Raw genomic sequence first — 26,511 nt, 5'->3', positions numbered from 1 at the left:
TTCCCGGTTATACCCATACTCCTTAATTTATTTATCAATATTTTATGACAAACTTTATCGAACGCCTTGCTGAAGTCAGTATATATCGAATCTACTTGACATTTATCTGCAAAGGCATTCGCTATAAAGTTTTCATATATTAGTAGATTTGTCAGAGTTGATCTATTCTTCATGAAACCGTGTTGAAACCTTGTTATAATCCCATTTAATTTAAAAGTTGGATTTTTATTAACAATTTTATTTTTTGGACCATTCGGTCGGAAATATGGCGTTACAATTGTTTATGAGGATGTTAACGTTATTGACGATTTTAGTGGTTGGATCTTTCGTTAAGATTTTAAAATCTTCTGGTAACAAGAAGTCTTTTACTTTATTAATGTAGTCTATTGTAGTCTAATGTAGTCTAATACTGATAGTAATTATATATATATATATATATATATATATCTACCAACAGCTTCTGAATTAAAAGCCGACACAGTAATTTAGCAGCAATATTTAACTATTTGCAGAGAAATACTGACGCAATAATTAAATGTATTAAAACAGAATGCACCGTTCATCGTAGGTATACGATATTATATAAAATTTATTTTATTTGTATAAAGGTTTCTTTATTAATTCCACTTCATGGGCGATATGTTGTTCCTGTCTCACTAGGAACTCCTTTGTTGAGAACATGCTCAGTTAATAACATAAATACAAACAACACAATAGGTATTATGTTTAGGTTAAAAAACAATCAGTATCGCACTATTGTAAATTGGTTTTAATAAAATCTTTGATATTGGATCTGTCTAGCTTGATGAACCAAGATTTATATATAAGTAAAATGAATTCTGTCGAATGTCCACTGGAAGACCATTGCATTGTTTTGTTGTAAAGTATTAAAAAAAATTGTTCCATTAAAATGTAAAATGTTCGATTCTAGTATCGCGAGTAGTTGGGACATAGTCAAAAGAAGTTCTGTGTTTGAAGCAGAGATGTGCTTTATTTCAAATAAATCCATTTTAAATGGAAATGCAAAATGGGTATTTTCCATTTTAAATGCTTTTCTAAAAACCATTTTGCATTTTAAATGCTTTTCTCAATGCATTTTCCATTTTAAATGCTTTTTTTCAACATTCTTCTTACTACATATATTATCTCCACTCATCTTTTTTTCATAAGCGCCAAATATCAGTCGGTCCTCAACCTCGCTATGAGAGATAATTTTACATTATTTGTCAAGTTGCTCCCTGGTAGGAGCCCTGGCAATTGAATGATATCATTACAAAAAATACTGAACATGGGGCCATGACGCTGTAATATTAAATGTTAGATAGCAGTTTCTATGTTTTTACGTTGGCAACATTAGCAAATTTTTTGTGGTTTCATAATCTGTAGTGGTGTTTTTGGATTTACCATCATGTAAAATGTTTGTTCTACATTGATTTCCATTATTAAATAATAAAATTGTTTAAAAATTCAATAATTATTTTAATTGTTTGACCTGAGAAACAATTTTACATTTTCAATGCATTTTGAAAATAGGTATTTTGCATTTTGCATTTGAAATGGTTTTCTAAAAACCATTTTGCATTTTGCATTTTCAAATGGAAAATTTTTGACCCATTTCCATTTTGCATTTCAAATGGTTTTGGGTACCCATTTTGCACATCTCTGGTTTGAAGACATATGCTAATATGTTTTTAGTATAAAATTGCCCAAGGTCCAAACACAGATTCTCCTAAACATTTTGTTTGCTTGTGATCGGTAGTTTTAGAATAATCTTTTTAATTAGTTTCTGAGGTTGACAAAGGCGGCTAAAGATCAATGACGGCAGCGTTTGCTCCTCCCCGGTCTGTAAAACAGTACTCGATTCGATCAAAGATTGACAGTGTCCTTGTTACTACCAACATAATAAAGTATTGTATTATGTACTAGCTGCGCCCCAGCACGCATTGCTGTGGCTCAGTCTGTCTGAGCAGATAGAGAAACAATAGAGCATGTTGCTTTTACTTCCAACAGATGGCGCCGTTTAAAAAATACATGTTTGTAACTGTCACAGGTGACATCTATAAAATATAGGTATATAAAACACGCGTAATCGAATGCAACGTTGTGTCAAAATTTCAAAGAAATCGGTGAAGAATTTTCGGGGATTTAAGATTTTGAACAAACGAACATTTTAATTTATTTATATATATAATACGAAAGGAAATGATCTGTCTAAATAAATAACTTGTATTCTATTGGTACCTAATTCAATTCGTTATCTTTATCAAAACATAAATTAAATAAACTAATTATGTCGGTACATAGGTATAATTTCGGAAAGTAATTTTAAAATACAAGTTATCCAAAATAGAGCCGTGAGGAATATACATATGCCATGAGATACACATGTCAAAGATATACAAATTAATATAATGAAGTATTTGTGTACCTATACGCACAGACACAAATACTTCATTTTACGATTCTGCCATACCTGTTGCCGAGTTCACCGTAGTCAAGATCACCAGCAGGAGACAGAAGTAGCGATACATAATCCCCCGGTATAAAGTCTCTGGACCACATTTTACAACAATTCCCACACACATGGGGATTCCACACATCTATCCTTCGCTCAAAATCACAACTTTTAAACACTTCTTGTTAAATCACTTTACGGTATAAGATGAAGAAACGAACACTTCATTTTGGTTTTACAACACTTTAACTGAACTTTTCAATTGAAACATGCATTGTTTTTTAAACTAGACAATAATCAAACACGCCCGGCACATGCGTGTCTGCGTTCTGTCTGTACTGTCACTACTGGTCACTACTGAGTAGAAGTGAGTCGTTCGCGAACGAGTCGGCTCAGTGAACCGGATCTTTACACCGATCCGTAAGATCCGGTTCCCAAATCATCCGCTCACTCGTTCGCGGATCGGTAGTGACTCACCCGTTCGGGAACGGTGAGCCGGTGACCCGGTGACCCGGTGATCCGCTTCACTCGTTCGCGAACGAAGAGCCGGTGAGCCGGTGAGCCGGTGACCCGGTGACCCGCTTCAGTCGTTCGCGAACGGTGAGCCGGTGAGCAGGTGACCCGCCAGACCCGAAGAGCCGACTCACCCGTTCGCGAACGAAGATCCGCATACATCGTTCAACGGATCTCACGGCTCGCGGGTCACTACTGACGTACTGACCGGATTGATCATATATATGACATATTAATACTGGTATTCCCGCTTGCATAACATTTTAGTTGTTGTGTCGGCACTTATTTAGTTTATTATAACAGGAACAAGGAAGAGTTATATTATGTTCATGGTTTATTTTCAGTTAATCATTGATATCGAAATAATCGTAAAAAAGTAATGTTGGCATTGAGTGTTGAGTGGTCTCACACCGAAGTATTTTGTTTTACAACACAATTTTTATATTATTATTGCACTTATTTGGGACAGAATTAATTTAAAATAGATTTAAGTTTATTTTCATTGTTCTATATTTTGATTCCATTCACCAATTGATTTTTTTAAACTTAATTTGAAGAAATTTTTTCAATATTATTGATATAGATTATAGATTTTAATTTAAAAATAACACATCTGACAATTTTTGTGGCCGCAGAAAAATGATTCCAAATTTCACTCTTTTTTCTTGTGGAAATCATGGTAAATTTAAATTAAAGCTATTAAAAAGTTCGTAATTATGTTTTCCGGGTAAAAAAAAACTAAAAAGCGATAAGAAACGTGATTCAACGATTACCGTACGATTGAAGTTTGACGTTCTGTACCAAAAACCTAACGAAACAAAAGATTTCTCGATTTCATTTTTTCATTCTAATAAAAGGGTATTCCAATAAAATTGGGAATCCCCTTTGAATGTAATCATAAATATACGATATATTGATCGATTTTTCTGGGCAAAAATTTTGTCTTCGAAATATATAATATTCCCAAAGAAGCAAAAATGTCGGAATGTTTCCTCACGATAGCAAGGTCCCATCTGACGAAGCGCAGTCCTGAGAAATGACCTTTAAAGCATTTATCTTTTCAGCTCATTCTTCCGGAGGGAGCTTTATCAGACGCAACCTGTTATGAAACATCATAAAACCCTAAAAATATTTTAAGTGCAACTTTTATAAAAGAAAAATGAAATCTCATGGTTTCATGTTTAAATACTTTTATTTTATAAGCAATAATTATTAGCCTAAAACACTCATCCACGTTGAAAAATCTCCTGATAAAAGATACATGACACATCTCTTATCCGCGAAATAATTCAATATATACTAGTGTTTCAGGCTAATAATTATTGCTTATAAAATAATTGTTACCCTTTGTGCTATGCATAAAAAATCTTGTCTTAAATATTAGTTTACCAAAAAAAAATAATAAATACTTTTAATTTCACCAAAACATAAAAATAGCACATTGTATAATAAACGATCCAATTTGATTTCGGTCACAATGTACAATTAAAATAAATTTCACTAGCGAATCTTAAACATCTTAGGACACTGTAGAGTGTAGAACACATGTCGATTTCAATATCTGTACCATTGTATAATATCGACGACTACACGTATGTATTCTTTTATCGCGAAGAACTTTGTTTTTATTTTATTTATGGAGGGGGGAGGGGGGGGGGGGGTTCAATCGAGCCGGTTCACTGAAGCGGATCTTTCAGGTGAACGGGACCCAGTGAACCGGCTCCCTCAACTGAGCCGCTTCGCCCATCTCTACTACTGAGACTGAGCATAAATGAACCTACACCTAGATCGTCATCTTCGTGCTTTTAGTACTGAACATATTTCGTCCGACGGATTTTTTTGGAACTAAGAGAAAAAGAAAGAGAAGGGTGGAGAATGGCATGAGAAGGGAATAGTTGTCACGACGTCACAAACCATCGACCAAAGATAGAGGAAAGTAAAAAAAAAAAAACGGTACTACCATAGACAATATAAATACGGTCCCAATTTATTAGCCTAAAATATTATTTAAAAATGAAAAACTCGTAATTGCATGAATTATTTTATTATTCAAACACAGATAACACAAAAAAGGGACATACAAGCTTGTGTAAACACAAAACACATTTTAAATGACAATAAAATGTTAACACACCAAAACAGAATATTAGAATATTATTTCATTTAGAGAAAAATAAAACAGTTGTATATAGAAGCGTATGAAGGTATACGCTTCTACGTCCATTTTGGCAGCAATGAGCCCGCTGCTGGGTTCAGGGAAGAAATCTGAAATAAATAAACATCACATTACTCAAACAAAACATAGAATATTATATCTGTAATTCAGTTGCTGGCTTTGAAGAAATAATAATTCTATTGAATTAATATCTTTATCATAATAACGACTCAAATCAACGTCTATTATTTCATTCTATCTCTCTAATAATAAATAAAGTTAATGATAAGTTACATTAGAAACATTGAACAAACAGAGGGAGATTCGCACCTGCATTTTGGTTAACATCCCGGGTCCCTTGTGCACCAGGTAAATCCCGATATATTCCGATATCTGGAAGATTAAGGGTCGGCAAAGCATCTTTTTTCAACGAGCCACAAGTCGTTTTTAATTTTTTTGCAAAATGCGAACTACAAACATGTGCATAATTTGCCAAAATCGGGTAATAAATATAATCTATTCTGCCAATTCTCCACGCCCATTCCCGAAACAGACTCTCGTTATTGTCGTGTCGCACTGAAACAACATCCTCACAGCTTTCGACACTACAGCGAAATTAGCGAGGCATTTTAACAAATCTACTTTCACTTTTCACAAATATTTACGTCGGCGAAGAACCATGAACATAACCATAAACATGTGGTGTTGACTTTTGTTACCACAGATATCCCATTTTATACAACTCAGTTCTTCTATGGCGTTCAAAGTGTTCCTATTGGATATTGGCATTTTAAATATTGCTATGACGTCACCAAACCGCCACCATTCTAGGACCAAAATTTAGGTCGGAGTCGACCCCCCCTGGTACTGTCCCATAAATATACCACTCTCTAGATCGATATCTTCCGGCTTTTTGTATCCAACAGAATTATACAGTACTTTACCACAGATATACAAGCAGTACCTACCGTGCGGAGCAGAGCAGTAGACAAGGTAGAGAAAACTCAAGGCCATTTAAAAAAAGATGCGACCATAGACAACATAATTGCTCTCAGCCTACTCTATTCATTCACTAGCCCAAAAAAACTATTATAAAAATAAAAATGTCCTTGAAGCAGAAAAATGTCGAAATGTTTTCCAAGGGCAAGGTTCATCTGACTAAGAAAATAAACTTTTACAGTGCATTTCCTTAAGATGAAACATGTTAATCTGAGAAGAAGACACCCAAAATGACAAGAAATTTGCAAAAACACTGAAGAAAATTTCCAAAACATGATTGTCCGACAGTACGACGAAAAATTCCGACATTTTTCAGCCTCATGAACTCATGGTTACATATGTTTAAAAATCTTTAATTTCACCAAAACAATAAGATAATACAGGATAACACTAATCAATAACATGAATAAGTTTATCGATATAATAAATAGCATTTATACGTTGTGGAGGAAGACATATGTCAAGTATCAAGCATTGTTCAAAAAACCGAACGAATAACCTAAAACTGTTAATTCACTTTAAACTTGAACTTACGTAGGTAGGTTGAATATAATATGTTTGTAACTCGCTAACACTATACTGGCTTATATTGTATTTTTATCACGAACAACTTTAACACGCAATATTTTCGACGGAAATGATAGTATTTCGGCAGAAAATGACAACCCGCGTGTATAAATAAACCACTCTCATTTTGTTTGAATGATTTGAAACTGTCAAACGGCAAAATTCCGTCATCTCTTTCTGTTACACGAGTCATTATGGTAGAGAGCGAGAGATCAAACCAATCCTTCTGTTCTCACCAATGAGATCCCTTAGCATGAGAATCGATCGAACTTAACGATATCGTATTGCTAAGCGTATCTACCGACCATTTTATAACGACTTCCCTAGCATGAGAACGTGTTACAACTCTACTTAAGGGAGTTAATAATTAATACTATTCAAGTTAAAGAAAAGGAGGAACGAGTACAAAAAAAAAGAAGTTACTTAGTTACAAAACACTCTTAAAAATTTATTTAAAACAAAATGTATAAAGAAGGGTTAATCTTAATCTAGCTTAATACTAGTTGTAAATTATAGTTCTTATCTGGAGCCGCGGATCTCCACGTTCGCACTTATCACCGACACACACAAGCGGCAACTTGGGTTGGATCCGAAGGGCGGAGTCGGCAGGCGGCGACTCCTGAGAGGGCAGCTTCCTCGTAGGGATATCCTCAGCGCCGCTCCAAAGGTTGAGAGCAGGAAGTTTCTCGGCGGAGGCGAGACGGTAACATCTGCTAGGGCAGTTCCCTGGTCGGCAGCTGCCTCGGCGCCGCTCCAAGGGGGAGAGCAGGATGATGACTCCCAAGATGATGACTGTCGAGTGCGGAAATGTGAACTGTCGAGAACTAGGCGAGATCGTGACCGCCGAGAGGGCAGCATCCTGGGCGGAGGCGCCTCGGCGGCCGCCCAAAGGGGAGGCGAGATGATGACTGTCGGGTGCCAAAAAAAATCAACTGTTGGTTGCGGAATCTGTCTTCAGCTGTTGAGGCGAGATGAGAACTGCCGAGAGGGCAGCTTCCTCGGCGACCGCCCCAAGGGGCGGGCGAGATGATCACTCTCTGACTGGGTACTCTTGACTTATTGTTGACTGTTTTTGGTCGGGACTGTCTTCAGCTGCGCAATCCAGCGACCGTAGCGCGCCTGTCGTGGGGTGCTGTAACTAAAGTGGTTCCGCTTTACACCACTTCGGTACGTTGCTTGAGTCCGTGGCGCTGGCATCGACATTCTCACCGTAGTCGTTATTATTATTTTAAAAGATGCTAAAATGACATTTGTACAAAGCTTTCAAACAATTACAATATAGCCTAGCCTTGGGCGAAGGTTTTTATTGCCGGGTCGCTGGTTTAACAATACACCCATTTCGGATTACGACTTGATGAGGGTCTTGAGCTAAATCTGCCGACTAATGGGTGTATTTCCAAGTTGGCTTTCTATTTTTTTATTGCGGGACCGGTGAAACTGTTCAGTAAATACTTAAGGTCTAATAATTCGAACTGCCGCCTCCATCTGCGTGTAAAATCACAGAGACAAATGCTGGAGCACGTGTTCGCTTTGGTCTTTCTGTGAATTCAAGTCATGTATATACCTAGGGACATATCAAACGCTATTGATATATCTAACGACATCGATAAGGCAATAAATACAAATCGATATACGCTGGCAATAGTGGCAATACTGGGACGGAATTGTCTATGAATTGGATAGACGTCAGACGTCAAACGTCAGATTTCAAGCTTGATCATTGTAACCGCCTTGTTTTTTTAATATTTTACGATGTCGCAAGCAATGGTAGCTGGGTAAGTTATTTATTTATCTTTTTATGTGAAAGAATTTCCATTATTATCAAAGAGATATACTTACATTCTATTGTGTCAAAATTTTGAAGTTATTTTTACTAATATTTCAATCATACGCAGTATTTTAAGATATTCAAAATGCTGATATTATGATTTCAGGAAGAGAGTAAGGTCGACGACCAGTCAAATGGATCTGCTAACCAGCTATATGGCTGACCATTCGGAGTTCGCCGCTGGAAGGTTTGTGGGACCTCGGGGTTCGGAATTTGGCGGAACAACTGGCAGAATTGGGTCCTGCTAAGTCAGCCGAGCAGTGGAAAACAGTGAGTATTTGTACCTACCTATACAAACTGGTTGCAGCAAACTTTGCTGACCTTCTAATATAATCTATCATCGAGACACTTGATCTCTCTCTCTGGTTTCAATCCTGGGATTGGTTTGCAGCAATTTTATCCAATCTCCTCTTCCATTCTTCCCTGTCACTAATTGCATACTTGATATAAGACCGTAAATCACTTTTAACCTGACATTATTTTTACATTTTACAGACATGGCGTGACTTAAAATGTAAGTCGCGCGCCCAAAACGCCGATGCCAAGCGAGCTGCCCTCATGACTGGAAACACTGCCGAGATACCGGTGTTAACTGACCTGACACAGAAGGTCATCAACATCATCGGCAGAGCCAGTTCTGAGGGCAGCGGACTTCCAGAAAGCTGTATAGGAGAGGGACCTGAACTCATAATGCAGGATGTTGAGGTCACTAATGTCTTAAAATGTTAATATAATATATTCTGTCAAAATTTAGTTGATCTTTCATTATCAATGAAAATTATTTGTGTGTTTTACAGTATTCCGATGAAGTTGGAGAAGGGCCCACAGATTTACAGACGGCGCAGTTAGCTTCCCCTTCTCGCCCGAGCAAGAAGAGGAAGCTAACTGACAAGCCAGATGTGGGGGTTCGGATGGTGATGGCACAGGAGGCTAGTAACGAATCATCCAAGGAGCTTGTGGGAGCTATTAATAAATTCTCCAATATTTTTAAGGTATTTCCTATTTCTCTTTGAATCACTCTCAAATACAGCGCTATACGTGTAAGTTGCCAGATTAAAATATAAAGAAATAGCGTCAATTCATGTTCAGGCCACCGCCAACTTATAAGTGTGGCACTGTACTTTTAAATTAGAATTAAATCTTAGTAGAACAAAATAAAATGCCCAGCTTTGACTTATTTCATTTATTTATTGTACTATTCCCAATGTACTATTTTTCCATTTTGCGCGGTGGAGTTTTTATTGTTCTGTTTGTTTAGATATTCTTTGTGTTAAAAAAAATTAATAAACATGTAAAATCCAGCTTGGCGAGAAATTCAAAATGAATAAATTAATTTATAATCTTCCTTTTAGTATGTCGACTACCTATTGTTATTTATGTTAGGGTCCGGTAGGTGATTGTCAATGTTAATTCAGTACTCGGTATAAATTCTGTATATAGTTTATTTATCGGTATTACGTTACAGGAATGCACGGACAGCGATACTGTCTGGTCCGGCTACAATGTTCACTCTGGTGCTTCTTCTCTATATTTCTCTTATATAATAAATAATTATCTAATATTAGAACTAACAATATTGTTCTTATAACTATGTACTTATTGATTAATAGGGTCCAATTAGGTTTATTGCAATCTATATGTACTTATTGATTGCTAGGTTCCAACTAACTAGTTGTTACAAATATTTACTTATTATTAATAGGGTCCAACTGATTGTTGTTATAACTACGCATGCACAAGAATATTGATAACAATGATAACAAATGATAGCATGGGTTGCATTGGTACATAACATCTTCCCCTTTAGAAGAATTGTCGACCTCGACAATCTTTCCTTACTTCACTGTCGATGTAAGTCGCGTATGTCGACCACTGACTGAAGCGTCGTTGTCGTCTTCTAGTGTTACAACAAGTGTAGGTACCTCTGGAGTGTCTAAATTATTCGGTTGGTTTTTTGATTTATAATATTTGTATAGTCTATAAAAAATAAAGATGACAATGCTCATTAAAAGGTATGAGAAATATGAATTCTGAGAGATTTTATGAAGCGTTACTTTTGATTCTGTTTCAATATTAAGATACATTTCATCTAGATTGCGACTTGCAGTATTTAACTCTTCATTATTAAGACTCTGAATTATGGAGGACATATCTGGAATTTCTAGAGCAATAGTTTTATTTCCAGTTTCTGAGTAACAATTATTTTCTAGTATATTAAATTGAGGGATAATTGATTTAGATGAAAGCATGTCATTTAAATTAATGTTGTTAAAATTTGTGTAAATTATAGAGGAACTAGTATATATTTTACAATTCTACATTAAGGATAATATTCCAATATTTGCTAGAAATAAATCGGATGGATCAGAATGATTACATTTGATGGTTATTCTAGTTGGTTTAGGAAGTACAACAATCCACTGACTTTTGTTTACAAATTTATGCCATACTTCGTCAATTGAATTTGTGATTCTAATATTGCAATTATTTGGCATGACAGTCATATTATTTAATAGAAGTTGGGTTTCACATATTGGTCTTAATTGTATGGAATATAATGGATTGATAAGTTCACAAATTGAATTATTTTCATTGATATTTTTACAAGATTCTAAATTATTAATTATTGAATAATATTTCTTGGTTTCAGCTATAGCAAGATAATCTATAGATGGTAAAATAAATACATAATAATTATCTGGTCGTTTGGCTGGCAAAGATATAAGTTTATACATTTCGTAATTAATATGATTGGTTAAGGGAATTGACATTACAAAGATAATTCTTGTATTATGTAAGATAAAAACATTTCAACTTAATTAGTGGTAACAATCGATTTACATATCTTGTTTCAGAAGGTACAGGGTAACATGTTGAGCTTGGTAGGTAAGGAATAGATTTGGTTAGCTCAATAGATAATTGGTTAGGACTTATAATAAATGGATGTAATATATTGCCTTTGACAAATAATATTGCGTCGATGAGTGTCATGTATTTATTTTGTAATTCTGTGATAATGAGTGTAAGTGAAGCTAAATGATATTCAATGTCTTGTTTGATTTCGACATCAAACATGTGTTTGTTAATTTCAGTGGCATAAGCTTGAAATTTGTGAAAATTTATATTAACTGATTTTCATTATTTTCTATATTCGCTACTGAATTCATTTAGAGATGTAGATGCTATAGGCATAGACTTTAGTAAGGTGATTAATCTGGAACAAGAGCTCTCTTTAATCGATTTGCATGTACCTTTACTTTTTTATTTTTTATTAAAATAGTATAGTTTACTGGTGAATTTATTTGACAGATTTTATAAGGACCTTTGTAGTTAGGTGTTAGTTTTTTGGAATGGTGAATTAGGGATGATTCGTTTCGTAAATATACCTTATCATTTAGGTTGTACGTTATATTATTAACACTTTTCTTATCGTAAAATTTCTTTGATTTATTTTTTTGTTTAATTATGTTACTTCTTGCGAATTCAAACGATTTATTTAATTTTAATTGGAGATTATCTGCATAATGTTCGTAAGTATATTTAAATTCTGGATCTCTGATAATAGCAGTTGGTAATTCTGGTTTATTTCCAAAAATTAATTCATGAGGGGTATATTTAGTTGAGGAATGTGTTGTTGTGTTGTATGAAAACATTGCTAAGTTTATCCATTCGTCCCAATCAGTTTGCTTATCGGAGATAAAGTGCTTAAGGTAATCAGCTAAGGTAGCGTGACTCCTTTCTAACGCACCATTAACGCATGATATGCGCTTGTTTGAATTTGTTTGATCTTGAAAAGTTTTGCAACTTCTTTTAAAATTGAGGACGTAAAATCTTTACCTTGATCCGTGATTATTTGTTTAGGTATTCCAAATTTACAAATAAAATTGTTGACTAATTGATGAGCTATTGTGACGGCTTCGTGATTCGGAATTGCAAATGCTTGAGAAAATTTACTGAGATCATCTTGTAACGTAAGGATGTACTTGTTACCGTTTTCAGTTAAAGGTAATGGACCTACGATGTCCAATGCTATTTTATCGAATGGCTTTTCCGAGGTTGAAGTTATTTCCATGGGTTGAATGTTACGTTTACGAGATATTTTGTTTTTCTGACATGATTCACATTTTTTAATATAATCGCGAATAACTTTTTTCATTTGACTCCACGAGTATCGGTCTTTGACTCGGCGATACGTTCTGTGGAAACCTGAATGTCCAGAATGGGGAGAATCATGATTTTCCTTAATGATATCCGGTATATCTTCAATATTTGGATTACAAATTTTATTTTTACAAATTGTTACTTTAATATTAGTTCCAGCGAATAAGTAAAAAATGATAGATTTTATTTTATTTGAGTTTAAATTATTTATATCATTTCCAAATGTCGGGATCGATATAGAGTTAATATTTTGAGAGATTAGTATATTTTTTAATTTTCTGAAGCAGTTGAATACATCTTGATATGAGGGTTTATCCCAAAAATGTTCTTTTGCAATCAAATGGAATATTTTGAAATTATTATATTTAGAATATAATATATCATTTAAGTCGCTTTTAGATTTAGCGATTTCATTAAAATTAGTTATCAGGTTTTTTATTTCAAAAGCGATTCCTTGAGACATCTCTTTATCGTTTGAAATTATATGACCTAGATAAATAACTTCACGTCTCATAAATTCGCATTTATTTGGTTGTAGTTTGAGATTATGCGTTCGTAGACGATTAAATACTTCGCGTAGCTTAATGGAATGATTTTCAATATTATCCGCATAAATGACGATGTCATCAAGGTATACAAAACATCTGATGCCTTGTAAACCTGTTAGGACTTTATTCATAAGCCTTTGAAAGGTATTTGGCGAATTTTTTAGACCCATTGGCATTCTATTGAACTGATAGTGTCCAAGTGGAGTGGAAAATGCAGTTTTATCACTGTCTTCTTTTTTCATATTAATTTGATAAAAACCTTGAGCTAAATCCAATGTAGTGAAATATTTCGAATGCCCCATCTGATCTAGTATTTCGGAAATATTTGGAAGTGGAAAACTGTCGCCGATAGTAATATTATTTAATTTTCTGTAGTCGATTACGATACGCCATTTAGTTTTCCCGCTGGCATCCTGTTTTTTAGGAACTACCCACAGAGGTGATGACCACGGTGAATTCGACTCTTTAATAATTTTTTGTTCTAACATTTTCGCGATCTGGAAGTTGACTTCTTTTTTGTGAATTTCTGGATATCGGTATGATTTTGTAAAAATTGGGATTTCAGAGGTTGTATGTATTTCGTGTTCTACAGCGTTTGTTGTCGTGAGTGTAACTAACTAACTAACTAACTAACCATCACGCCGTTTCCCCGCAGGGGTAGGCAGAGAGGACGGACCGCCAAACAACTCGGTCTTGGCACACACTTCTTGCCTCATTCACATTCATACATCGTCTCATACATACTCTTCTATTATTCTGACTCTTGACATGGCCCGACTCTAGTATCTGATTCACTTGATCGTGCCATGTCTTCCTCGGGCGTCCCGACTTCTGCTACCATTCGCATTTGCATCATATATCCTCCTTACACTCCTATCTTCGCTCATTCGCTCTACATGCCCAAACCATCTAAGCGTCCCTTTCTTAATCTTACTCATTACGCTTACATCAGCCTTGCACTCTTTGCGGATCTCCACATTCCTCACACGATCAAACATGGTTTTACCACACATACGCCTCAGGGATCTCATTTCAACAGCATTCAATCTACTTTCATCCTTTCTTTGCCAGTTCCATGCCTCACTTCCATACATCAAGGTAGGTACCAGCACTCCGTTGTGGACTGCTAACTTCGCTTCTTTGGACAGTTTTTTGTTAGCGCCAACGGCGTTCAGTCCTCCATTAACGGAATTACCTGCATTTACCCTTCTTTCAATATCTCTGTCAGCCTTCCCATCTCTCGTAAACATACTTCCTAAATACACAAACTCATCCACCTGCTCCAAGTATTCCTCATTCACAATTATATTGCACACTGTTTTCGTACTCTCTCTTTCAAACACCATTACTTTAGACTTACTTACATTCATCATTAACTCATTCTTCATGCATACTTCGTTCATCCTAGACACGAGAGACTGTAGATCTTCTATACTATTAGCAATCAGCACCGCATCATCAGCATACAACAGGCAACATACTTTCAAATTATTCAAATTCGCGCCCAATCCCACCTCTTTCAATTCTTGCATACAATTATCCATGTATAGATTGAATAACCACGGTGACATTACGCAGCCTTGTTTAACACCTTTTGTGATATCAAACCACCCCGTAAAACCACCGTTTACCCTAACACATGCAACGCTTCCCTCATACAGAGACGCGATTGCCTGAGTCAGATATGTATTCACTCCATACTTGGACAACACCTTCCATAGCTTTTTCCTGTCGACTCGGTCGTATGCTTTTTGTAGATCTACAAAGGCACAGAAAAGTTTCTGGTTTTTTGCCAGAAACTTCTCAGTGAGCATACGCAATGAGAAGATCTGGTCCATGCACCCCCTTCCACTCATAAAAGCACCTTGCACATCCCATATTTTATCTTTTGTTTCCTTTCTTACTCTTTCAATCAAAATTCTACCATACAGCTTGCCAACTGAACTTAGCAGGCTAATAGCCCTATGATTCCCACATTCCATACGTGACCCTTTACCTTTGTATAATGGCATTATCACAGCCCTTCTCCAGTCTAAAGGCGTGTAACCTTCCTTTAAACATTGGTTAAAAAGATTGCACAACCATGTGAGAATTATACGGCTACCTCCTTTAAAATATTCAGCAGCAATATTGTCAAACCCGACAGCCTTACCATTCTTCATACATTTAATCGAACTTTCTATCTCATCCATGCTAATTTCGGTAACATTCACTCCATCGTCATTCATATCTGATTCACCGCTGGAATTACTGTCACTCACTTCGCTTTCGAAGACTTCCTCGAAATAATTCATCCATCTCTCTTTTATTTTTTCCTCATTCGTCAACATTTTTCCATCTTTTGATTTTATCACTTTCATGCTTCCGTTTTCTGGGCCACTCCGGGACCTTTTGACTTCTTTCCAAAACAACTTAATGTTTTCTTGGAAATGGTTTGTCATTTTCATTCCTTCTTCCTCTTCCAGGCGTTTCTTTCGTTCTTTCACTCCAACTCTTACTTTTTTCTTACATTCCTTATATACTTCTTTCGCTCGATACTTCTCTTCGCTGGAAGCACTGCCAGCCGCAATCAGACATAACCATGCTTTCTTCTTCTCTGAGACCAGTGCTTTAATCTCATCATCCCACCATGCATCACCTTTCTTCCTACCTTGCATACTTATTCCACAAACCTCCCTAGCAGATTCACAAAGACACACTTTTATGTGGTTCCATGTTTCGTCTATGCTTAGACCATCCATTTCCTTCGCATTCAATCTTATCTCTGCACAATTCATATACTTACTTCTCACATTATCATTTTGTAGTTTTTCTATTTTGACTCTTGTTGGAGTTAGTACCGTTTTCACTTTAGAGCGCCAACCGCGAAAGAGGTTTACTCTTGACACTACAAGAAAGTGGTCAGTTTCGACCTCAGCCCCTCTGAAAACTCTTGTGTCCTCGGTAACAGCTCTCAACCTAGAGTCAACTACTACAAAATCAATACATAATTGACCTCTCATTTCCTCTTTCCCACGTATATTGGTGGATACCTTTATGATCAAAGAAAGTATTCGACACAAACAGGTTCCACTCTAAACATAGTTCAAGTATTCTGTTCCCGTTGTCATTCGTTCTTTTATCCCCAAACATACCTAAGACCGAATCAAATCCGTCACGTCTAATTCCCACCCACCCATTCAAATCGCCTGCCATTATAATCCTTTCGTTCATATTTTTTAGTCTCATTACATCATTCACACCAGTCCAAAAATCATCTTTCACTTCATCGCTTTCAGAATTGACAGGGGCGTAGCAAATAACAAGAAACACCCTTGTCAAACCGATTTTAAATCTGATCCACATTATTCTCGGACTTACACATTCATACTGCAACATACATTCAATCATTCTGGGAGACAGTAGCGCTGCAACACCTTGACAAGCCCTCTCCGTATCTGGTCTCCCAGACCAAATGACGAGCCTATCATTATGCTGCATTGTACCGCTACCCTTTTTCATACTCTCTGTTATACACAGTACGTCCAAACATTTGCTCACCATTGTATCACATAGTTCGTTCATCTTTCTTTCCATTCCTCCTCTAATGTTCCATGTACCAATTCGACATTGATCACGTTCCGTCCTCCTCTTTGCGCCACCGAAGGGTTGGCGATGTGATGGATAGCGAACCTCATCGACATCTTTGTCGGCCATTCCCTTCCAAGTACTACATAAACATCTTACTTATACAACTTAACATATCGTTACACACATAAAAAAAAATACATATTTATACGCTTAATATAACATTTAACTTAATCCTAAACTCAACCAAAGAAAAAACTGTTCCAGAATGACTAAACAAATAAACTTCCACTAAAAATAGATATTTTATCACTGTATAATTGTTTTAAAACACTACATGTAGACAGCAAACCAAAGAGCGAGGGTTCAGTCCGATTTCATCCTTCATTTCCGATGTCATTATTTCACGCGCGGAAGGGCACGAGCGGTGGGGAGCGGAGGTTGCGGCAGGGGTTGCATGAGTCGCCAAATGACTCTCTTCTTGTCCGGGTTAAGGGTAGATTCCGAGAAACGACGATTCTGTGGCCTAAGCAATGTCATATGGCCCACATTCTATAACCGCACTGTATGCGTCGGACAGCGGGGTTTGCAGTATTGGTGCGGGTGGACGAGGGGCAAGGGGCAAGGGCCGAAGGGATGATCACATCTGGTGAATGTTCAAAGCACTGGTCTCGTATTATACACATTGGAATTCACACATCTTAGGATTAACAATATTATTTGTCACCTATTCTTAAAGTCGTTATACGTCAACACTGGTCACAGTAAAATTAGTTTTTAGTACACTTAAGCAATTTGAACACAGTAAGGAACATTTATTGACACTTTTAACCTTTTGAACGCGTTAATTTGCTCCGTTTTGTCTATACCCGTACGCGGTACATATTTTCAAATACCTATGCACGCAATTAAATATCAAATTATTGCATTCTGGCATGATTTATTGGACTATATAGACAGAACAGATTATTCTCCACTATATGAAAACAAATCCTCGTGTGTCAACACTCTTAGATGTTTATAAAAACAAAAACATAAAATTTCATTCAAAGACGTACCGTATCTTTTGAATGTGGTCCCGCCATTCACTCGGCGTGTGTGTACTTAGGCCACTGCGTTGATAGACACAAGTGGGACACCATGATCACTTATCATTTTTAGTTATGAAAAGTTTTGAATGACATACTAGTACTAACGCCATCCGTTAACAAAAATGTAAACTAAAGGACTAAAAGGCGCACTTGATTATCGATCTTTTTTTATGAAATACTTTTATTTTTGAGAAATTCTTGTAGATGTCAAGATGTCAGCATCGTGATAGTTCTACGAATGTCCAAGTGAGCAAGAAATACATTTATGACGAAAGAGCGCTGGAATATCGGTCGTCAAAGTTTCTGTATCAACTGTTGATACAGCCGCGTGTGAGTATAGACTTTTTTCCGTAACAACAGTTGATACGGCCGCGTGCAAAGAGTTAAGGGCGGAATGTATGAAATATCCCTTGTAATTGTCGAAGAAAGACGAGACCGACCAAAACGCGTCAGGCTGCTCCGAGAGCCCAGATGAAATAAATTATTGTATTCTTTAATTATAGATAAGACGGAGTGTTTTTCTTCAGAATTTAAATGATCCAGTCGAACTGAATTTAATATATTTTGTTCACGTTCAGCCCCATTGTTTGATGATGATTTGAATTTGAATATGTTTTTATTATTTGTAAATGTATTTTGATTTAACAAACTTGATTTAGATTTTTCGAATGGTTCGAGGAAGAGACTGAGTGCTTGGATTTTTACAGACCTTTCGGTTGTATTCAATATGGTAGCTAGAGCCTTGCAATTTGTATTGACTTTAGCTATTGATTTAGATAAATAAACACCTTCAAGTATTTCGACTTCAGGAACGAGACCTTCTTCGATCTCTGGATTTTGAACATGAAATTCAATAAGAGTTTCGGTGCGCGGTTCAATTATAACAATTATTGTATTCTTTAATTATAGATAAGACGGAGTGTTTTTCTTCAGAATTTAAATGATCCAGTCGAACTGAATTTAATATATTTTGTTCACGTTCAGCCCCATTGTTTGATGATGATTTGAATTTGAATATGTTTTTATTATTTGTAAATGTATTTTGATTTAACAAACTTGATTTAGATTTTTCGAATGGTTCGAGGAAGAGACTGAGTGCTTGGATTTTTACAGACCTTTCGGTTGTATTCAATATGGTAGCTAGAGCCTTGCAATTTGTATTGACTTTAGCTATTGATTTAGATAAATAAACACCTTCAAGTATTTCGACTTCAGGAACGAGACCTTCTTCGATCTCTGGATTTTGAACATGAAATTCAATAAGAGTTTCGGTGCGCGGTTCAATTTTAAATGAGTTAGATATTGATTTAGATTGACCCGCGTCGATTTTGTGATAAATAGGAATATGTTGACCATGGAATTGTAAAGAATTGGATTCGTAGTTGATATGTGCGCGAACACGACGTAGGAAATCATTGCCAAGCAATCCATCTAATGGGACGTTGGTTGATTCAGGAATTATATGAATTTTGTGGTAATATTTTTTTGCATTGAATTTTAATTCGAGTTTGACGATGCCGAGAGTTAGTGTAGGATCATTAGAATTATTTACACCTCTGAGATTTAGTTTGATTGATTCATCTACAGGAACGGAACGTCTCTCTGTATAGATGAGAGTTTGATCAAAGAGATGTCGGCACCGGTGTCCAATAGAAGGTTCAGACAATTATTTGGATTAATGGAATTTGGACACGTGATTTTGATATGTGGAGTTGACTCATTAATATTAAGGATTCTGCCTTGATGTGGTTGATATTCCGCGACGTGGCAGTCCGGTCGGAATTCCCGGAGTTTAAATGATTGGAAGAGGAGGTTGCATGATTTTGGCCTTTGTTTTGATTATTATATTTTCTTTTTCGACATTCCGATATGACATGACCTTTTTTTTTGCAATAATTACACGTTTTTGAATATTCGCTTCTTTTTAAAGATTCGTCATTGTTCGTGTTAAGATGGTTTATAGATTTGTGTTTATTCTGGGGATTTTTGAAACAATTATACGAATTATGACCGATTTTTTGGCAGTAAGTGCATGTTATTTTATTGACCTTATTTATGGTTGTATTGCTAATTACAGGATTTTTAGGATTTTTGTACTGAATTATTTTTTCTTCGTTGAGTGCAAGGTACGAAGCTTCTTCAAAAGATTTAGGGTTTTGACCGCGTATCACAATACTGTAATTAGAATTTACGCCAACAAGAAATTGGTGGAGGGCCATCTGTTTTACCATAGCGTTTTTTCCAATTAATTCAGTAGGATTTGATGTTTCTGCTTTAATTACTCTGATTAGATTACTGTAGCATTTATCGATTCTTTGAGTGAAACATGTAATTGACTCGTTACGATTTTGAGTACAAGATTGTAATTCGAGAGCTATTTGTGAAAAACTTTTATTTTCAGTGAAATTTTCGATTAAAAATGATTTATATGCTTCCCATGTTTCGAGTGATCTACAAGATGTAATTAAGTCTGCCTTACCAATAACTTGGGTTTGAATGTAAGTGAAAATTATGTCTTTTTGGTCATCGTTCGCAAGCTTGTATGCATAGTCACAATTTTTTATAAAAGTGGGTAATTGGTCTGTATCACCGTCAAAAGTACGTATGAGTTTAGTTAAAAAACTTAGAGAAATATTTTCTGGTTTAATAGTGTCTGTTTTAGGCGGCATTTTGTGTAATTAGTGTTAGTGTGAATAATTGTAAAAGACGAAAAAGGAGAGTGAGCAGAATTGAATGGCAAGAGAGATGAAATTAAGTTATATTACAGGAAAAATAGGATTTCGAATAGAATGGGTAAGGAATATTTAAGGAACTTACATAAAAAATGACATTATGAAGTAATCAGCTTCCAGCATCCAGCACTTCGGCAGCTCAAGCAGAAGACGGAGATTTTCCGGCAGCTTCAGAAGAAGACGGAGATTTTCCGGCAGATTCAGCAGAAGACGGAGATTTTCCAGCAGCTTCAGCAGAAGACGGAGATTTTCCAACAGCTTCAGCAGAAGACGGAGATTTTCCAACAGCTTCAGCAGAAGACGGAGATTTTCCAGCAGCTTCAGCAGAAGACGGAGATTTTCCAACAGCTTCAGCAGAAGACGGAGATTTTCCAGCAGCTTCAGCAGAAGACGGAGATTTTCCAACAGCTTCAGCAGAAGACGGAGATTTTCCAGCAGCTTCAGCAGAAGACGGAGATTTTCCAGCAGCTTCAGCAGAAGACGGAGATTTTCCAGCAGCTTCAGCAGAAGACGGAGATTTTCCAACAGCTTCAGCAGAAGACGGAGATTTTCCAACAGCTTCAGCAGAAGACGGAGATTTTCCAGCAGCTTCAGCAGAAGACGGAGATTTTCCAACAGCTTCAGCAGAAGACGGAGATTTTCCAGCAGCTTCAGCAGAAGACGGAGATTTTCCAACAGCTTCAGCAGAAGACGGAGATTTTCCAGCAGCTTCAGCAGAAGACGGAGATTTTCCAACAGCTTCAGCAGAAGACGGAGATTTTCCAGCAGCTTCAGCAGAAGACGGAGATTTTCCAGCAGCTTCAGCAGAAGACGGAGATTTTCCAGCAGCTTCAGCAGAAGACGGAGATTTTCCAACAGCTTCAGCAGAAGACGGAGGTTTTCCAACAGCTTCAGCAGAAGACGGAGATTTTCCAGCAGCTTCAGCAGAAGACGGAGATTTTCCAACAGCTTCAGCAGAAGACGGAGATTTTCCAGCAGCTTCAGGAGAAGACGGAGATTTTCCAACAGCTTCAGCAGAAGACGGAGATTTTCCAGCAGCTTCAGCAGAAGACGGAGATTTTCCAGCAGCTTCAGCAGAAGACGGAGATTTTCCAACAGCTTCAGCAGAAGACGGAGATTTTCCAGCAGCTTCAGCAGAAGACGGAGATTTTCCAACAGCTTCAGCAGAAGACGGAGATTTTCCAGCAGCTTCAGCAGAAGACGGAGATTTTCCAACAGCTTCAGCAGAAGACGGAGATTTTCCAGCAGCTTCAGCAGAAGACGGAGATTTTATGTGTTCTTCTTTAATTTGACGTTCCTGTCGGTTTAATGTGCCGTAGAAGTCCCTTGTCTCAATTCGCTTCCTTGTGAATTAACAATTTCACCAATTGTACCGTTAAACCCTGTTAGAGTTCCTCAATCTTTCAGGAAATATTTTTTCGAGGATCCCGCTTCTGACACCACTTTAATGTTAGGGTCCGGTAGGTGATTGTCAATGTTAATTCAGTACTCGGTATAAATTCTGTATATAGTTTATTTATCGGTATTACGTTACAGGAATGCACGGACAGCGATACTGTCTGGTCCGGCTACAATGTTCACTCTGGTGCTTCTTCTCTATATTTCTCTTATATAATAAATAATTATCTAATATTAGAACTAACAATATTGTTCTTATAACTATGTACTTATTGATTAATAGGGTCCAATTAGGTTTATTGCAATCTATATGTACTTATTGATTGCTAGGTTCCAACTAACTAGTTGTTACAAATATTTACTTATTATTAATAGGGTCCAACTGATTGTTGTAATAACTACGCATGCACAAGAATATTGATAACAATGATAACAAATGATAGCATGGGTTGCATTGGTACATAACATTTAAATTAAATTAATGAGTTGTTATTTATCATTTCAGAGTTCAATGGATCGATTTGCTGACATTTTTGAGGTATTTCCTGTTCCTTTTTGTAATTATTTGTCAGGGCACCCCGAGACCGGGCAAGATACAGTGTCTACATAGACATGGTGCTTTTCTGGTCTCGTCTCACTGGCACTAATAACTAATTTACTATAGAAGGTAAATTAAGTAAGTAAATTAATGAATTATCATCTCTTGTTTCAGAGATACACGGCAGTGGAACGTGAAAGGGTTTGTTTACTCCAACAACATTTGGCGAGGTATTTATTTGCTATACATCTATACAGGCTTTTAAAAACATTTGTACAAAACTGAACAAATTAAATTAAATATTGCATTATTTAATATGTCACTTGAGAGATTGCGAAGTATGTTCACAAGGGATGGAACACGATTATTAACAATTTTCCTTGGAGAGGCAAGCAGTCCAGCTAGGAGGTACGATGAAAGTAGAATGAATGAGATCTCTAATAAAACATTTCTAATTCTAGACAAACTCAACCATCGAAACAACCGTCAACATCATTTGCTAACTCTCCCAACTATACGTTGAAGTTGGAGTCGGAGGATGAATACGATTAGTTTTTATAATTTTCAAAATAATAAGTTTTTTGTATACTTTGTGTGTTAAATTTTTATTTTTATTAACGTTTTGTATGTTCATAATTTTTATGTTTCTTATGAAAAAGTGAAACTCAACAACAAATGTCATTTTTTTACAATTTAGATATATACAATACAATATTTTAAAGTACTTGTTGTGTAATATTGCATGCAGCACTTTGCATATACATATACTTGATTAGTAGCAGTTCTTCAAACTCTTGCAATGTCTCTGTGAGGCGTGAATTGTTTTTACAATGTAGGTACATACAATACAATGTTTTAAAGTACTATGTATTGAAGTTCTTTTTGAGAAATATTGCATGCAGCGCTTTGCATATATGTATACTTGATTAGTAGCAGTTCTTCAAACTCTCGCAATGTCTCTGTGAGGCGTGAATTGTTTTTACAATGTAGGTACATACAATACAATGTTTTAAACTACTATTGAAGTACTTTTTGAGAAATATTGCATGCAGCGCTTTGTATATATGTATACTTGATTAGTAGCAGTTCTTCAAACTCTTGCAATGTCTCTGTGAGGCGTGAATTGTTTTTACAATGTAGGTACATACAATACAATGTTTTAAAGTACTTTTGAAGTACTTGTTGTGAAATATTGCATGCAGCGCTTTGCATATATGAATATGTACTTGATTAGTAGCAGTTCTTCAAACTCTTGCAATGTCTCTGTGAGGCGTGAATTGTTTTTACAATGTAGTTACATACAATACAATGTTTTAAAGTACTTTTGAAGTACTTGTTGTGAAATATTGCATGCAGCGCTTTGCATATATGAATATGTACTTGATTAGTAGCAGTTCTTCAAACTCTTGCAATGGCTCTGTGAGGCGTGAATTGTTTTTACAATGTAGGTACATACAATACAATGTTTTAAACTACTATTGAAGTTCTTTTTGAGAAACATTGCATGCAGCGCTTTGCATATATGTATACTTGATTAGTAGCAGTTCTTCAAACTCTTGCAATGTTTCTGTGAGGCGTGAATAGTTTTTACAGTGTCGGTACATACAATACAATGTTTTAAAGTACTATTGAAGTTCTTTTTGAGAAATATTGCATGCAGCGCTTTGCATATATGTATACTTGATTAGTAGCAGTTCTTCAAACTCTTGCAATGACTCTGTGAGGCGTGAATTGTTTTTTACAATGTAGGTACATACGATACAATGTTTGAACATGATGAAGCACTATAAGTCAGTTTCCTTGTTTAATATATTATCATTCGTGGGAGAAGTACTTTCGCACTAGTTCGTCTCTCACTCTGCGGGCTGCAACAACCCTGCTGACATCTTCAGGCTGGTGCAGCAGCTCAACCTCTCTTAACTCTACATTATCATTATAATCGTCTGTTAATCTGAAAATAGAGAACAATTTATTAATATTTTGTACTGTTGCCTTACTTTTTTAAATGCATATAATTCAACAAGGAAACTGACTTATAGTGCTTCATCATGTTGTATAGTATAGCACAAGTAATAATTATTTGACCAGCAGCATCGGGCTCATAATGGAGAACTCTGTCTTTCCTGAGGCAACGGAATATAGCCTTCCATGCCCCAAATAGGCGTTCTACGGAACATCTCGCCTCACAGTGCGCCTTTGTGTATCTGTATTGGGCACTCCCCTCGACTGCATTCAATATTGGTGTCATCAGATAAGGCTCGAGTGTATATCCAGAATCGCCTGATTGAAACAAAACACCCATTATAATAGGTACATATAACTACTAAATTATGATTTTTTTGCCTTTTTTTTAAATGAGTTGTTGAAATACATACCTAGCAAGAAATATGTCCCAACTCTCTGATTGTATAGTCTGTTCATTTCAGTTTTGACTAAACTATTATTCCAAATGAATTGGTCATGGACAGTACCCGGGAAGCGTGTGTTGATGCTCAATATTTTCAACGTAGCATCGCAGACCTGTTTATCAAACATAAAAAACCTTCAATAAAATTTGAAAACAACAATCCGGCTGTTTTATTTCTGAAAAAATATTTACCACTTGAACATTCAGCGAATAAAATCCTTTGTGGTTTTTGTACTGCTCCTCGTGTCTGGAAGGGGTGACGATGGCGATGTGGGTGCAATCGATGCATCCCAGAACATGTGGAAAGTTTAATTTTTCCCTAAAACTACTCTCTACTTGCTTGCGGGCTTCATTTGTAGCCGGAAAATGTATCCATCTTCTGTACAGATGTTCTAAAACTGCTTTCATAAACAGTTTTATGCACTTGCTAACGGTAGTTTGCCCTATCGCCAAGAAGTGATCTTGGCCTACTCCACGTTGGTAGCTCCCTGTAGCAAAGAAGCTGATGGGTGCGAGTACCTGTCAACATCATAAATAATACAACTAATTAATAAACTTCACTTTTGATCATTTTAATCACTTTATTGTGAAAAATTATCATCACCAATCGAAACAAATTTATTTATTTCACGTGGTCGTTCCAGTGGTGGATAGATTTATATTGTGTTTTTGTTTTACTAAGATATCAATAATATTTAATACTCTCACTTTAATGTATACTGGAAGTCCTAATGTATTTTTTGACACTAGAAAAGGAGTTAATTCATCAATGAGATCTCTAGCCATAATACGCGATATTCGAAACAATTGTCTGAATTCCGTCTCTGCAAGTTCGAACGGATTCAATTGATCGCGTAAACGACGCCTTTCAATCCTACGATCTTCCCTAACCTGCCTCCTTTCATTGAACCAGAAATTTTGCATAATGAACGACATTATTAAAAAAATACGTATATCGACAGCCAACCAAAGTTTTAACTGACACTCTGACTCAAGACCCCACGTTATATTCGGCGGGCTTTTAGCAACCGTCGGTCGGAAGTTATCCTATCGATACATTCTCATGCTCGCAATTTTAACGATACCGTCGCTACTTTGACCATAGACAAGGAATTTTAACAATCGTCGGTTGTTATATTTTGATCGTGCTAGCATATGTCGTTAAGGTTAAACGCAACGCTTGTTGTATTCTACGTGTTCACAGATGGCGTTAATTAAAGAATTTTGTTTAAATACGCTTTTGCAAGGTATTGCTTTACAGTATTAAGACAAATTATTTGTTTGCGCCCTCATATACGCAATATGAATATGAATACATAGTTTTGTCCATATAAAAACTCAATTCTATCGAGAAAGGCATACAAATACAATATTGGATTGAATCATCGGTAAAATATTGTATTTGTGTGCCTTTCTCGAAAGAATTAAGTCTTTTAACGAACAAAACTATTGATTCATATTCATATTGCGTATATACGGGCGCAAACAAATGATTTGTCTTAATATTGTAAAGCAATACCTTGCAAAAGCGTATTTAAACAAAATTAATTAA

At 36.1% G+C, this 26,511-nt stretch overlaps 2 protein-coding genes across 6 annotated transcripts in view; one reads left to right on the top strand and one right to left on the bottom strand.

Annotated features, from left to right (window-relative positions):
• The window catches only part of LOC149409230 (uncharacterized), a 240,215-nt gene extending 237,458 nt beyond the window's left edge, over window positions 1-2,757 (bottom strand). The window contains exon 1 of the mRNA XM_089650022.1: window positions 2,474-2,757. Within this exon, the coding sequence (XP_089506148.1) occupies window positions 2,474-2,600 (127 nt within the window). The 5' untranslated portion in view covers window positions 2,601-2,757. The remainder of the gene's footprint in view (window positions 1-2,473) is intronic.
• A 5,592-nt stretch (window positions 2,758-8,349) lies between these two features.
• LOC149409229 (uncharacterized) lies at window positions 8,350-25,158 on the top strand. Of its 5 annotated transcripts, XR_016305230.1 has the most exons (8): window positions 8,381-8,464; window positions 8,624-8,787; window positions 9,013-9,222; window positions 9,315-9,509; window positions 22,520-22,552; window positions 22,727-22,782; window positions 24,644-24,862; window positions 24,979-25,158. XR_016305230.1 is itself a non-coding variant. In XM_089650024.1 (6 exons), exons 2-6 carry the CDS (start codon window positions 9,076-9,078, stop codon window positions 24,711-24,713), a joined length of 501 nt encoding a protein of 166 aa, XP_089506150.1. In that variant the 5' UTR covers window positions 8,350-8,787; window positions 9,013-9,075; the 3' UTR covers window positions 24,714-24,962. The 5 variants fall into 5 exon arrangements, 1 of the variants encoding a protein (XP_089506150.1); XM_089650024.1 differs by lacking the exon at window positions 24,979-25,158 and having other exon boundaries at window positions 8,350-8,787; window positions 24,644-24,962; XR_016305233.1 differs by lacking the exons at window positions 8,381-8,464; window positions 8,624-8,787; window positions 9,013-9,222; ... (1 more) ...; window positions 22,520-22,552; window positions 22,727-22,782 and adding an exon at window positions 22,789-23,542 and having other exon boundaries at window positions 24,302-24,862.
• Window positions 25,159-26,511: the final 1,353 nt, after the last annotated feature.

This window comes from Hesperophylax consimilis, unplaced genomic scaffold (genome assembly GCF_061612785.1).
Source record: "Hesperophylax consimilis isolate HC1 unplaced genomic scaffold, BYU_Hcon_1.0 scaffold_33, whole genome shotgun sequence".
Lineage (NCBI taxonomy): Eukaryota > Metazoa > Arthropoda > Insecta > Trichoptera > Limnephilidae > Hesperophylax > Hesperophylax consimilis.
The sequence above is the reverse complement of the archived record's forward strand: the minus strand, read 5'-3'. Positions and strand labels throughout refer to the sequence as shown.

Coding starts and splice junctions, on each gene's coding strand:
- LOC149409229 (XM_089650024.1), top strand. CDS start 9,076: ATGACTGGAAACACTGCCGAGATACCGGTGTTAACTGACCTGACACAG. Junction 9,223..9,314: donor TCATAATGCAGGATGTTGAG/GTCACTAATGTC, acceptor TGTGTTTTACAG/TATTCCGATGAAGTTGGAGA. Junction 22,553..22,726: donor GATTTGCTGACATTTTTGAG/GTATTTCCTGTT, acceptor CTCTTGTTTCAG/AGATACACGGCAGTGGAACG.